This window comes from Schistosoma mansoni, chromosome W (assembly GCF_000237925.1).
Source record: "Schistosoma mansoni strain Puerto Rico chromosome W, complete genome".
Classification (NCBI taxonomy): Eukaryota; Metazoa; Platyhelminthes; class Trematoda; order Strigeidida; family Schistosomatidae; genus Schistosoma; species Schistosoma mansoni.
The window spans coordinates 34,591,031-34,607,102 of NC_031502.1; the positions used below are offsets into that span (position 1 = coordinate 34,591,031).

At 38.6% G+C, this 16,072-nt stretch overlaps 1 protein-coding gene across 1 annotated transcript in view; it reads right to left on the reverse strand.

Annotated features, from left to right (window-relative positions):
* Window positions 1-392: 392 nt before the first annotated feature.
* Smp_157750 (rna-binding protein musashi-related) overlaps window positions 393-16,072 on the reverse strand; it is a gene marked incomplete at both ends in the record, with an annotated part of 33,811 nt that continues 18,131 nt past the window's right edge. Inside the window, one exon of the mRNA XM_018789473.1 lies at window positions 393-507. Within this exon, the coding sequence (XP_018654913.1) occupies window positions 393-507 (115 nt within the window). The remainder of the gene's footprint in view (window positions 508-16,072) is intronic.

The following is a 16,072-nucleotide window of genomic DNA, read 5'->3' on the forward strand; positions in this document are numbered from 1 at the left end:
TTAAATGTTGAGTGTTACAGTATGACGAGGTGTCTGTGTGTGTGTGTGTGTGGGTGTTTGTTTGTTGTTAGTTTGTGTGAGTTCATTTGAACAAAGTGTGTAGACTGAGTAAGTGGGGATTATTGAGACAAGTGAATTTTTGTGTTGGAACATTTGTTGATGAATCGTTGTGTTTTGAACAGGATGAGTTTATGATCATATGTAGGAGGATGTTGAAACTGTTGTTACTGTTGTGGTTATCATGTTGATTATTGATAACGTTATAATTACGACGAATGATAATAATAATAATAATAATGACAACAGTCATCATCATATTACTACTATTACTTTAATTAATCTTCTTCTTCATATTGTTATTATTATTATTATTATTATTATGATTGTTATTGTTATAACTGTTGTTGTTGTTGTTGTTGATGTGAATTGTTGTGGTGTTGTTGTTTTTGGATGGGGTGAATTAGGTAGTGTGATTGAGTTGATGTGAGAGTACTGTACTGCCTGTATCTGTTATTAGAATTGTGTGAAACAATAGTGTTTTGAGAGATCATGAGGTTCACTGTTTGACAAGTTCACACTTATGTGAGTTGGACTGACCAATCAAGTGAATGTGAATTAGATCATGATGAACTCGCTCATCAGCTTCACATACATGGTGAAGTAATGTGTAGTGGTAACCTTTATTGTTCGTATGTGTGTTTGTGTTTGTGTTTGCGTGTGTATTTGTGTAGTTGGGTGTGTGTGTCGTCTGTGAAGTTTATGTATGGGATGAGGGGAGTGTGAGTGGAGTCATTTTGATACTGGTGTTGACACTGGATTGTGATGGAAGTGGTAGTAAACGAGGAGAAGGAGGAGGAGGTGAACGACAGTAGTGTGCAAATTAGATTTTGTGTTGGCAAACGCAAACAATGATGAGATAGTTAGAGTGGTTGAGAGGTGGATACATGGGAAAGTGGATATGTAGGTTGTTGCATAGATTTGAATTTGGAGATTAGGAATCAATGATGCATGGTGCATTGGATAAGCAGAATACAGTGGACTATTGTTTGATAATACTGACAGTGTATTCTCTGTCATAGTGAGACACATGTATGAATTTCAGGAGATTGATTTGTCGAATTGCGACTGTTCCATCATCGAATGTTTGACTCGTGTATTTGTTTATCTAGATCCCTATACCGGTGAGTTTATTCATGCACTTGTATATGAGAAAATGTATGTATGTTTGCGTGTGTAAAACTGTGAATGAGTGTATGAGCTGGTCGATATTGGATTGAGTGTAGGTGGATTGTTTGAGAACAGAGAAATTATTATGATGTAAACGCGATTATTGTTTTTATTTTGTTTTGTGTGTTGTATGTGTTTTGTGTGGTTGTGTTCGAGTTCCAGTCAGTGTGTGTGCGTGTGTGTATGAGTGAGCGAGTGAGTGTGGATGGGTGGATGGATGGATGGATGGGTTGTGGATGGATGGGTTGTGGTGTGGTGTGGTGTGGTGTGGTGTGGTGGTGATTTTGTGTTGTTACTTATTGAAGTGTTGATTGAGCACTGACCATGTGATCAGTTTTCGCACACAATAGTGACTGATTGGAGATGGGGTGTGGCACGACAAAGATGGGACTGGACAGTTTGTAGGGAAAAGAGAAACATTGTTAGTTTTGTAAGAGTACAAGTATATTTGATAGAGAGATTATAAACTACATATTTGATGGTGGGTTCTCGTCATTGGATGTTGAAGGGAGATGGGTGTTAGTGTTGTGCTAATCACGACGACAGTTTCTGCAGCAGCCTCCACCACAGTTTCCACCTTGGCATCCACGACATCCACAGCATCTAGGGCATTGAGGACATGCACCAGGACAACAACCACCCTGACTGTCTGGTGCTGGTTCTGCAATCACTGAAAATGAAATAACACAACGTCACAATATGATTCACATGGAGTATGACAGAGCAGAACAAAACAATTATATGCCTACACCTCCATTCAGCCCACTTCAACTCTGGTCACTTCACTATATGTTGTTCCACAAATCGACAACACAGCGCATTACTATTCGTTTCAGTCCTCTTGACTTCGCATCACTCCACTTTGCTTCACTTGAACACATGACACAACACTGTTGTGTTTAGCTGAAGACTGAATCAGCAAGTGAGATACTTTTGTAATTACTTGTCAGTTAGTGGCAATTTCATGTTATGCGATCGAGTAAGATAAGACTCACCTGAGTTGTGACATTCGAATGACACGACCAGTACAACTAAGACGAGCTGAAATAAAACACCGATCAGGCATATATTATTACACACAACAGTATTTCAACATACAGTGAAGATTTGCATTGTCGTTTGTTGTCAACTTGTTGCTGACTGGATACATTCAACCACAGTATTTATACTCATGGAAGTTGGCATTCTGAGCAAACACGTGCTCACACCCGATATCAAGTAGTTCAGTCGAAACAATCCACTTGTATGTGTTCTGTAGTTGTGTGTGTGTGTGTGTTTGTTTGTTTGTGTACGTACATGAAAGAGCAATAATTCACACTTGGGTTTGTTCGATGGATTTCACGTGGTACGTATGCGACGCTGTTGAAATCGACTTGATAACGATTGACAGGACACCTGAATAGTTGCATAGATCTGCGTTGTGAGTGTGAGTGTGAGTGTGGGTGAGTGTGTTGTGTTGAAAATGTTGTTGGAACGTGTGATTAATGGTGATGAATTTACGAATGGTATTTATGTTGGAAGTGTGGTGTATGCGTGCTTAGTTTAGTTTAGTGCTACATACACATTGGAAGATTTCCATATGGTGAGTAGTTTGGATGATTATTTTCCAGATATGTGGAGGATTTGAATGATGTGTCGGAGAGATTGTGTGTTGACGTGGTCAACAGAGTCGAGATTTCCTACTGGATTTGAAATTGAACAAGTGTACTGTATTGTATCGGATTAGAGTAGATTTGAACTATACAGCGAATGTGTTTTGATTAAATGTTGAGTGTTACAGTATGACGAGGTGTCTGTGTGTGTGTGTGTGTGTGGGTGTTTGTTTGTTGTTAGTTTGTGTGAGTTCATTTGAACAAAGTGTGTAGACTGAGTAAGTGGGGATTATTGAGACAAGTGAATTTTTGTGTTGGAACATTTGTTGATGAATCGTTGTGTTTTGAACAGGATGAGTTTATGATCATATGTAGGAGGATGTTGAAACTGTTGTTACTGTTGTGGTTATCATGTTGATTATTGATAACGTTATAATTACGACGAATGATAATAATAATAATAATAATGACAACAGTCATCATCATATTACTACTATTACTTTAATTAATCTTCTTCTTCTTCTTCTTCATATTGTTATTATTATTATTATTATTATGATTGTTATTGTTATAACTGTTGTTGTTGTTGTTGTTGTTGATGTGAATTGTTGTGGTGTTGTTGTTTTTAGATGGGGTGAATTAGGTAGTGTGATTGAGTTGATGTGAGAGTACTGTACTGCCTGTATCTGTTATTAGAATTGTGTGAAACAATAGTGTTTTGAGAGATCATGAGGTTCACTGTTTGACAAGTTCACACTTATGTGAGTTGGACTGACCAATCAAGTGAATGTGAATTAGATCATGATGAACTCGCTCATCAGCTTCACATACATGGTGAAGTAATGTGTAGTGGTAACCTTTATTGTTCGTGTGTGTGTTTGTGTTTGTGTTTGCGTGTGTATTTGTGTAGTTGGGTGTGTGTGTCGTCTGTGAAGTTTATGTATGGGATGAGGGGAATGTGAGTGGAGTCATTTTGATACTGGTGTTGACACTGGATTGTGATGGAAGTGGTAGTAAACGAGGAGAAGGAGGAGGAGGTGAACGACAGTAGTGTGCAAATTAGATTTTGTGTTGGCAAACGCAAACAATGATGAGATAGTTAGAGTGGTTGAGAGGTGGATACATGGGAAAGTGGATATGTAGGTTGTTGCATAGATTTGAATTTGGAGATTAGGAATCAATGGTGCATGGTGCATTGGATAAGCAGAATACAGTGGACTATTGTTTGATAATACTGACAGTGTATTCTCTGTCATAGTGAGACACATGTATGAATTTCAGGAGATTGATTTGTCGAATTGCGACTGTTCCATCATCGAATGTTTGACTTGTGTATTTGTTTATCTAGATCCCTATACCGGTGAGTTTATTCATGCACTTGTATATGAGAAAATGTATGTATGTTTGCGTGTGTAAAACTGTGAATGAGTGTATGAGCTGGTCGATATTGGATTGAGTGTAGGTGGATTGTTTGAGAACAGAGAAATTATTATGATGTAAACGCGATTATTGTTTTTATTTTGTTTTGTGTGTTGTATGTGTTTTGTGTGGTTGTGTTCGAGTTCCAGTCAGTGTGTGTGCGTGTGTGTATGAGTGAGCGAGTGAGTGTGGATGGGTGGATGGATGGATGGATGGGTTGTGGTGTGGTGTGGTGTGGTGTAGCGTGGTGTGGTGTGGTGTGGTGGTGATTTTGTGTTGTTACTTATTGAAGTGTTGATTGAGCACTGACCATGTGATCAGTTTTCGCACACAATAGTGACTGATTGGAGATGGGGTGTGGCACGACAAAGATGGGACTGGACAGTTTGTAGGGAAAAGAGAAACATTGTTAGTTTTGTAAGAGTACAAGTATATTTGATAGAGAGATTATAAACTACATATTTGATAGTGGGTTCTCGTCATTGGATGTTGAAGGGAGATGGGTGTTAGTGTTGTGCTAATCACGACGACAGTTTCTGCAGCAGCCTCCACCACAGTTTCCACCTTGGCATCCACGACATCCACAGCATCTAGGGCATTGAGGACATGCACCAGGACAACAACCACCCTGACTGTCTGGTGCTGGTTCTGCAATCACTGAAAATGAAATAACACAACGTCACAATATGATTCACATGGAGTATGACAGAGCAGAACAAAACAATTATATGCCTACACCTCTATTCAGCCCACTTCAACTCTGGTCACTTCACTACATGTTGTTCCACAAATCGACAACACAGCGCATTACTATTCGTTTCAGTCCTCTTGACTTCGCATCACTCCACTTTGCTTCACTTGAACACATGACACAACACTGTTGTGTTTAGCTGAAGACTGAATCAGCAAGTGAGATACTTTTGTAATTACTTGTCAGTTAGTGGCAATTTCATGTTATGCGATCGAGTAAGATAAGACTCACCTGAGTTGTGACATTCGAATGACACGACCAGTACAACTAAGACGAGCTGAAATAAAACACCGATCAGGCATATATTATTACACACAACAGTATTTCAACATACAGTGAAGATTTGCATTGTCGTTTGTTGTCAACTTGTTGCTGACTGGATACATTCAACCACAGTATTTATACTCATGGAAGTTGGCATTCTGAGCAAACACGTGCTCACACCCGATATCAAGTAGTTCAGTCGAAACAATCCACTTGTATGTGTTCTGTAGTTGTGTGTGTGTGTGTGTTTGTTTGTTTGTGTACGTACATGAAAGAGCAATAATTCACACTTGGGTTTGTTCGATGGATTTCACGTGGTACGTATGCGACGCTGTTGAAATCGACTTGATAACGATTGACAGGACACCTGAATAGTTGCATAGATCTGCGTTGTGAGTGTGAGTGTGAGTGTGGGTGAGTGTGTTGTGTTGAAAATGTTGTTGGAACGTGTGATTAATGGTGATGAATTTACGAATGGTATTTATGTTGGAAGTGTGGTGTATGCGTGCTTAGTTTAGTTTAGTGCTATATACACATTGGAAGATTTCCATATGGTGAGTAGTTTGGATGATTATTTTCCAGATATGTGGAGGATTTGAATGATGTGTCGGAGAGATTGTGTGTTGACGTGGTCAACAGAGTCGAGATTTCCTACTGGATTTGAAATTGAACAAGTGTACTGTATTGTATCGGATTAGAGTAGATTTGAACTATACAGCGAATGTGTTTTGATTAAATGTTGAGTGTTACAGTATGACGAGGTGTCTGTGTGTGTGTGTGTGTGGGTGTTTGTTTGTTGTTAGTTTGTGTGAGTTCATTTGAACAAAGTGTGTAGACTGAGTAAGTGGGGATTATTGAGACAAGTGAATTTTTGTGTTGGAACATTTGTTGATGAATCGTTGTGTTTTGAACAGGATGAGTTTATGATCATATGTAGGAGGATGTTGAAACTGTTGTTACTGTTGTGGTTATCATGTTGATTATTGATAACGTTATAATTACGACGAATGATAATAATAATAATAATAATGACAACAGTCATCATCATATTACTACTATTACTTTAATTAATCTTCTTCTTCTTCTTCTTCATATTGTTATTATTATTATTATTATTATTATGATTGTTATTGTTATAACTGTTGTTGTTGTTGTTGTTGTTGTTGATGTGAATTGTTGTGGTGTTGTTGTTTTTGGATGGGGTGAATTAGGTAGTGTGATTGAGTTGATGTGAGAGTACTGTACTGCCTGTATCTGTTATTAGAATTGTGTGAAACAATAGTGTTTTGAGAGATCATGAGGTTCACTGTTTGACAAGTTCACACTTATGTGAGTTGGACTGACCAATCAAGTGAATGTGAATTAGATCATGATGAACTCGCTCATCAGCTTCACATACATGGTGAAGTAATGTGTAGTGGTAACCTTTATTGTTCGTGTGTGTGTTTGTGTTTGTGTTTGCGTGTGTATTTGTGTAGTTGGGTGTGTGTGTCGTCTGTGAAGTTTATGTATGGGATGAGGGGAGTGTGAGTGGAGTCATTTTGATACTGGTGTTGACACTGGATTGTAATGGAAGTGGTAGTAAACGAGGAGAAGGAGGAGGAGGTGAACGACAGTAGTGTGCAAATTAGATTTTGTGTTGGCAAACGCAAACAATGATGAGATAGTTAGAGTGGTTGAGAGGTGGATACATGGGAAAGTGGATATGTAGGTTGTTGCATAGATTTGAATTTGGAGATTAGGAATCAATGATGCATGGTGCATTGGATAAGCAGAATACAGTGGACTATTGTTTGATAATACTGACAGTGTATTCTCTGTCATAGTGAGACACATGTATGAATTTCAGGAGATTGATTTGTCGAATTGCGACTGTTCCATCATCGAATGTTTGACTCGTGTATTTGTTTATCTAGATCCCTATACCGGTGAGTTTATTCATGCACTTGTATATGAGAAAATGTATGTATGTTTGCGTGTGTAAAACTGTGAATGAGTGTATGAGCTGGTCGATATTGGATTGAGTGTAGGTGGATTGTTTGAGAACAGAGAAATTATTATGATGTAAACGCGATTATTGTTTTTATTTTGTTTTGTGTGTTGTATGTGTTTTGTGTGGTTGTGTTCGAGTTCCAGTCAGTGTGTGTGCGTGTGTGTATGAGTGAGCGAGTGAGTGTGGATGGGTGGATGGATGGATGGATGGGTTGTGGTGTGGTGTGGTGTGGTGTGGTGTAGCGTGGTGTGGTGTGGTGGTGATTTTGTGTTGTTACTTATTGAAGTGTTGATTGAGCACTGACCATGTGATCAGTTTTCGCACACAATAGTGACTGATTGGAGATGGGGTGTGGCACGACAAAGATGGGACTGGACAGTTTGTAGGGAAAAGAGAAACATTGTTAGTTTTGTAAGAGTACAAGTATATTTGATAGAGAGATTATAAACTACATATTTGATGGTGGGTTCTCGTCATTGGATGTTGAAGGGAGATGGGTGTTAGTGTTGTGCTAATCACGACGACAGTTTCTGCAGCAGCCTCCACCACAGTTTCCACCTTGGCATCCACGACATCCACAGCATCTAGGGCATTGAGGACATGCACCAGGACAACAACCACCCTGACTGTCTGGTGCTGGTTCTGCAATCACTGAAAATGAAATAACACAACGTCACAATATGATTCACATGGAGTATGACAGAGCAGAACAAAACAATTATATGCCTACACCTCTATTCAGCCCACTTCAACTCTGGTCACTTCACTATATGTTGTTCCACAAATCGACAACACAGCGCATTACTATTCGTTTCAGTCCTCTTGACTTCGCATCACTCCACTTTGCTTCACTTGAACACATGACACAACACCGTTGTGTTTAGCTGAAGACTGAATCAGCAAGTGAGATACTTTTGTAATTACTTGTCAGTTAGTGGCAATTTCATGTTATGCGATCGAGTAAGATAAGACTCACCTGAGTTGTGACATTCGAATGACACGACCAGTACAACTAAGACGAGCTGAAATAAAAACACCGATCAGGCATATATTATTACACACAACAGTATTTCAACATACAGTGAAGATTTGCATTGTCGTTTGTTGTCAACTTGTTGCTGACTGGATACATTCAACCACAGTATTTATACTCATGGAAGTTGGCATTCTGAGCAAACACGTGCTCACACCCGATATCAAGTAGTTCAGTCGAAACAATCCACTTGTATGTGTTCTGTAGTTGTGTGTGTGTGTGTGTTTGTTTGTTTGTGTACGTACATGAAAGAGCAATAATTCACACTTGGGTTTGTTCGATGGATTTCACGTGGTACGTATGCGACGCTGTTGAAATCGACTTGATAACGATTGACAGGACACCTGAATAGTTGCATAGATCTGCGTTGTGAGTGTGAGTGTGAGTGTGGGTGAGTGTGTTGTGTTGAAAATGTTGTTGGAACGTGTGATTAATGGTGATGAATTTACGAATGGTATTTATGTTGGAAGTGTGGTGTATGCGTGCTTAGTTTAGTTTAGTGCTATATACACATTGGAAGATTTCCATATGGTGAGTAGTTTGGATGATTATTTTCCAGATATGTGGAGGATTTGAATGATGTGTCGGAGAGATTGTGTGTTGACGTGGTCAACAGAGTCGAGATTTCCTACTGGATTTGAAATTGAACAAGTGTACTGTATTGTATCGGATTAGAGTAGATTTGAACTATACAGCGAATGTGTTTTGATTAAATGTTGAGTGTTACAGTATGACGAGGTGTCTGTGTGTGTGTGTGTGTGTGGGTGTTTGTTTGTTGTTAGTTTGTGTGAGTTCATTTGAACAAAGTGTGTAGACTGAGTAAGTGGGGATTATTGAGACAAGTGAATTTTTGTGTTGGAACATTTGTTGATGAATCGTTGTGTTTTGAACAGGATGAGTTTATGATCATATGTAGGAGGATGTTGAAACTGTTGTTACTGTTGTGGTTATCATGTTGATTATTGATAACGTTATAATTACGACGAATGATAATAATAATAATAATAATGACAACAGTCATCATCATATTACTACTATTACTTTAATTAATCTTCTTCTTCTTCTTCTTCATATTGTTATTATTATTATTATTATTATTATTGTTGTTATTGTTATAACTGTTGTTGTTGTTGTTGTTGATGTGAATTGTTGTGGTGTTGTTGTTTTTGGATGGGGTGAATTAGGTAGTGTGATTGAGTTGATGTGAGAGTACTGTACTGCCTGTATCTGTTATTAGAATTGTGTGAAACAATAGTGTTTTGAGAGATCATGAGGTTCACTGTTTGACAAGTTCACACTTATGTGAGTTGGACTGACCAATCAAGTGAATGTGAATTAGATCATGATGAACTCGCTCATCAGCTTCACATACATGGTGAAGTAATGTGTAGTGGTAACCTTTATTGTTCGTGTGTGTGTTTGTGTTTGTGTTTGCGTGTGTATTTGTGTAGTTGGGTGTGTGTGTCGTCTGTGAAGTTTATGTATGGGATGAGGGGAGTGTGAGTGGAGTCATTTTGATACTGGTGTTGACACTGGATTGTAATGGAAGTGGTAGTAAACGAGGAGAAGGAGGAGGAGGTGAACGACAGTAGTGTGCAAATTAGATTTTGTGTTGGCAAACGCAAACAATGATGAGATAGTTAGAGTGGTTGAGAGGTGGATACATGGGAAAGTGGATATGTAGGTTGTTGCATAGATTTGAATTTGGAGATTAGGAATCAATGATGCATGGTGCATTGGATAAGCAGAATACAGTGGACTATTGTTTGATAATACTGACAGTGTATTCTCTGTCATAGTGAGACACATGTATGAATTTCAGGAGATTGATTTGTCGAATTGCGACTGTTCCATCATCGAATGTTTGACTTGTGTATTTGTTTATCTAGATCCCTATACCGGTGAGTTTATTCATGCACTTGTATATGAGAAAATGTATGTATGTTTGCGTGTGTAAAACTGTGAATGAGTGTATGAGCTGGTCGATATTGGATTGAGTGTAGGTGGATTGTTGGAGAACAGAGAAATTATCTGCCGACTGATGGGATTCGAATATTGAAGGAGATTGGATGTGAGTGACGATGATGTGAACGCGATTATTGTTTTTATTTTGTTTTGTGTGTTGTATGTGTTTTGTGTGGTTGTGTTCGAGTTCCAGTCAGTGTGTGTGCGTGTGTGTATGAGTGAGTGAGTGAGTGTGGATGGGTGGATGGATGGGTGGATGGGTGGATGGATGGATGGATGGGTTGTGGTGTGGTGTGGTGTGGTGTGGTGGTGATTTTGTGTTGTTACTTATTGAAGTGTTGATTGAGCACTGACCATGTGATCAGTTTTCGCACACAATAGTGACTGATTGGAGATGGGGTGTGGCACGACAAAGATGGGACTGGACAGTTTGTAGGGAAAAGAGAAACATTGTTAGTTTTGTAAGAGTACAAGTATATTTGATAGAGAGATTATAAACTACATATTTGATGGTGGGTTCTCGTCATTGGATGTTGAAGGGAGATGGGTGTTAGTGTTGTGCTAATCACGACGACAGTTTCTGCAGCAGCCTCCACCACAGTTTCCACCTTGGCATCCACGACATCCACAGCATCTAGGGCATTGAGGACATGCACCAGGACAACAACCACCCTGACTGTCTGGTGCTGGTTCTGCAATCACTGAAAATGAAATAACACAACGTCACAATATGATTCACATGGAGTATGACAGAGCAGAACAAAACAATTATATGCCTACACCTCTATTCAGCCCACTTCAACTCTGGTCACTTCACTACATGTTGTTCCACAAATCGACAACACAGCGCATTACTATTCGTTTCAGTCCTCTTGACTTCGCATCACTCCACTTTGCTTCACTTGAACACATGACACAACACTGTTGTGTTTAGCTGAAGACTGAATCAGCAAGTGAGATACTTTTGTAATTACTTGTCAGTTAGTGGCAATTTCATGTTATGCGATCGAGTAAGATAAGACTCACCTGAGTTGTGACATTCGAATGACACGACCAGTACAACTAAGACGAGCTGAAATAAAACACCGATCAGGCATATATTATTACACACAACAGTATTTCAACATACAGTGAAGATTTGCATTGTCGTTTGTTGTCAACTTGTTGCTGACTGGATACATTCAACCACAGTATTTATACTCATGGAAGTTGGCATTCTGAGCAAACACGTGCTCACACCCGATATCAAGTAGTTCAGTCGAAACAATCCACTTGTATGTGTTCTGTAGTTGTGTGTGTGTGTGTGTTTGTTTGTTTGTGTACGTACATGAAAGAGCAATAATTCACACTTGGGTTTGTTCGATGGATTTCACGTGGTACGTATGCGACGCTGTTGAAATCGACTTGATAACGATTGACAGGACACCTGAATAGTTGCATAGATCTGCGTTGTGAGTGTGAGTGTGAGTGTGGGTGAGTGTGTTGTGTTGAAAATGTTGTTGGAACGTGTGATTAATGGTGATGAATTTACGAATGGTATTTATGTTGGAAGTGTGGTGTATGCGTGCTTAGTTTAGTTTAGTGCTACATACACATTGGAAGATTTCCATATGGTGAGTAGTTTGGATGATTATTTTCCAGATATGTGGAGGATTTGAATGATGTGTCGGAGAGATTGTGTGTTGACGTGGTCAACAGAGTCGAGATTTCCTACTGGATTTGAAATTGAACAAGTGTACTGTATTGTATCGGATTAGAGTAGATTTGAACTATACAGCGAATGTGTTTTGATTAAATGTTGAGTGTTACAGTATGACGAGGTGTCTGTGTGTGTGTGTGTGTGGGTGTTTGTTTGTTGTTAGTTTGTGTGAGTTCATTTGAACAAAGTGTGTAGACTGAGTAAGTGGGGATTATTGAGACAAGTGAATTTTTGTGTTGGAACATTTGTTGATGAATCGTTGTGTTTTGAACAGGATGAGTTTATGATCATATGTAGGAGGATGTTGAAACTGTTGTTACTGTTGTGGTTATCATGTTGATTATTGATAACGTTATAATTACGACGAATGATAATAATAATAATAATGACAACAGTCATCATCATATTACTATTATTACTTTAATTAATCTTCTTCTTCTTCTTCTTCATATTGTTATTATTATTATTATTATTATTATGATTGTTATTGTTATAACTGTTGTTGTTGTTGTTGTTGATGTGAATTGTTGTGGTGTTGTTGTTTTTGGATGGGGTGAATTAGGTAGTGTGATTGAGTTGATGTGAGAGTACTGTACTGCCTGTATCTGTTATTAGAATTGTGTGAAACAATAGTGTTTTGAGAGATCATGAGGTTCACTGTTTGACAAGTTCACACTTATGTGAGTTGGACTGACCAATCAAGTGAATGTGAATTAGATCATGATGAACTCGCTCATCAGCTTCACATACATGGTGAAGTAATGTGTAGTGGTAACCTTTATTGTTCGTGTGTGTGTTTGTGTTTGTGTTTGCGTGTGTATTTGTGTAGTTGGGTGTGTGTGTCGTCTGTGAAGTTTATGTATGGGATGAGGGGAATGTGAGTGGAGTCATTTTGATACTGGTGTTGACACTGGATTGTGATGGAAGTGGTAGTAAACGAGGAGAAGGAGGAGGAGGTGAACGACAGTAGTGTGCAAATTAGATTTTGTGTTGGCAAACGCAAACAATGATGAGATAGTTAGAGTGGTTGAGAGGTGGATACATGGGAAAGTGGATATGTAGGTTGTTGCATAGATTTGAATTTGGAGATTAGGAATCAATGATGCATGGTGCATTGGATAAGCAGAATACAGTGGACTATTGTTTGATAATACTGACAGTGTATTCTCTGTCATAGTGAGACACATGTATGAATTTCAGGAGATTGATTTGTCGAATTGCGACTGTTCCATCATCGAATGTTTGACTTGTGTATTTGTTTATCTAGATCCCTATACCGGTGAGTTTATTCATGCACTTGTATATGAGAAAATGTATGTATGTTTGCGTGTGTAAAACTGTGAATGAGTGTATGAGCTGGTCGATATTGGATTGAGTGTAGGTGGATTGTTTGAGAACAGAGAAATTATTATGATGTAAACGCGATTATTGTTTTTATTTTGTTTTGTGTGTTGTATGTGTTTTGTGTGGTTGTGTTCGAGTTCCAGTCAGTGTGTGTGCGTGTGTGTATGAGTGAGCGAGTGAGTGTGGATGGGTGGATGGATGGATGGGTTGTGGTGTGGTGTGGTGTGGTGTAGCGTGGTGTGGTGTGGTGTGGTGTGGTGTGGTGGTGATTTTGTGTTGTTACTTATTGAAGTGTTGATTGAGCACTGACCATGTGATCAGTTTTCGCACACAATAGTGACTGATTGGAGATGGGGTGTGGCACGACAAAGATGGGACTGGACAGTTTGTAGGGAAAAGAGAAACATTGTTAGTTTTGTAAGAGTACAAGTATATTTGATAGAGAGATTATAAACTACATATTTGATAGTGGGTTCTCGTCATTGGATGTTGAAGGGAGATGGGTGTTAGTGTTGTGCTAATCACGACGACAGTTTCTGCAGCAGCCTCCACCACAGTTTCCACCTTGGCATCCACGACATCCACAGCATCTAGGGCATTGAGGACATGCACCAGGACAACAACCACCCTGACTGTCTGGTGCTGGTTCTGCAATCACTGAAAATGAAATAACACAACGTCACAATATGATTCACATGGAGTATGACAGAGCAGAACAAAACAATTATATGCCTACACCTCCATTCAGCCCACTTCAACTCTGGTCACTTCACTACATGTTGTTCCACAAATCGACAACACAGCGCATTACTATTCGTTTCAGTCCTCTTGACTTCGCATCACTCCACTTTGCTTCACTTGAACACATGACACAACACTGTTGTGTTTAGCTGAAGACTGAATCAGCAAGTGAGATACTTTTGTAATTACTTGTCAGTTAGTGGCAATTTCATGTTATGCGATCGAGTAAGATAAGACTCACCTGAGTTGTGACATTCGAATGACACGACCAGTACAACTAAGACGAGCTGAAATAAAAACACCGATCAGGCATATATTATTACACACAACAGTATTTCAACATACAGTGAAGATTTGCATTGTCGTTTGTTGTCAACTTGTTGCTGACTGGATACATTCAACCACAGTATTTATACTCATGGAAGTTGGCATTCTGAGCAAACACGTGCTCACACCCGATATCAAGTAGTTCAGTCGAAACAATCCACTTGTATGTGTTCTGTAGTTGTGTGTGTGTGTGTTTGTTTGTTTGTGTACGTACATGAAAGAGCAATAATTCACACTTGGGTTTGTTCGATGGATTTCACGTGGTACGTATGCGACGCTGTTGAAATCGACTTGATAACGATTGACAGGACACCTGAATAGTTGCATAGATCTGCGTTGTGAGTGTGAGTGTGAGTGTGGGTGAGTGTGTTGTGTTGAAAATGTTGTTGGAACGTGTGATTAATGGTGATGAATTTACGAATGGTATTTATGTTGGAAGTGTGGTGTATGCGTGCTTAGTTTAGTTTAGTGCTATATACACATTGGAAGATTTCCATATGGTGAGTAGTTTGGATGATTATTTTCCAGATATGTGGAGGATTTGAATGATGTGTCGGAGAGATTGTGTGTTGACGTGGTCAACAGAGTCGAGATTTCCTACTGGATTTGAAATTGAACAAGTGTACTGTATTGTATCGGATTAGAGTAGATTTGAACTATACAGCGAATGTGTTTTGATTAAATGTTGAGTGTTACAGTATGACGAGGTGTCTGTGTGTGTGTGTGTGTGGGTGTTTGTTTGTTGTTAGTTTGTGTGAGTTCATTTGAACAAAGTGTGTAGACTGAGTAAGTGGGGATTATTGAGACAAGTGAATTTTTGTGTTGGAACATTTGTTGATGAATCGTTGTGTTTTGAACAGGATGAGTTTATGATCATATGTAGGAGGATGTTGAAACTGTTGTTACTGTTGTGGTTATCATGTTGATTATTGATAACGTTATAATTACGACGAATGATAATAATAATAATAATAATGACAACAGTCATCATCATATTACTACTATTACTTTAATTAATCTTCTTCTTCATATTGTTATTATTATTATTATTATTATTATGATTGTTATTGTTATAACTGTTGTTGTTGTTGTTGTTGATGTGAATTGTTGTGGTGTTGTTGTTTTTGGATGGGGTGAATTAGGTAGTGTGATTGAGTTGATGTGAGAGTACTGTACTGCCTGTATCTGTTATTAGAATTGTGTGAAACAATAGTGTTTTGAGAGATCATGAGGTTCACTGTTTGACAAGTTCACACTTATGTGAGTTGGACTGACCAATCAAGTGAATGTGAATTAGATCATGATGAACTCGCTCATCAGCTTCACATACATGGTGAAGTAATGTGTAGTGGTAACCTTTATTGTTCGTGTGTGTGTTTGTGTTTGTGTTTGCGTGTGTATTTGTGTAGTTGGGTGTGTGTGTCGTCTGTGAAGTTTATGTATGGGATGAGGGGAATGTGAGTAAATTTGACTACGATGTTACCAAGAAATGTGAATTATTATCCACTCAGTGTAATGTTTATTTCTTACATAAATGATGTAGTTAATGAGGGACTGAGGTTTGGAAGACCGATTTATTGTTCAATGCAAAATTACAGAATTTTTCCATAAAATGTGAAAACCATACATTGAATACTTCATTTGTAAATCTTACATCAATTATCCTTTACTTTATTCATGATCCTTACGTTTATCAATCCCTTTATGATTCCCTATC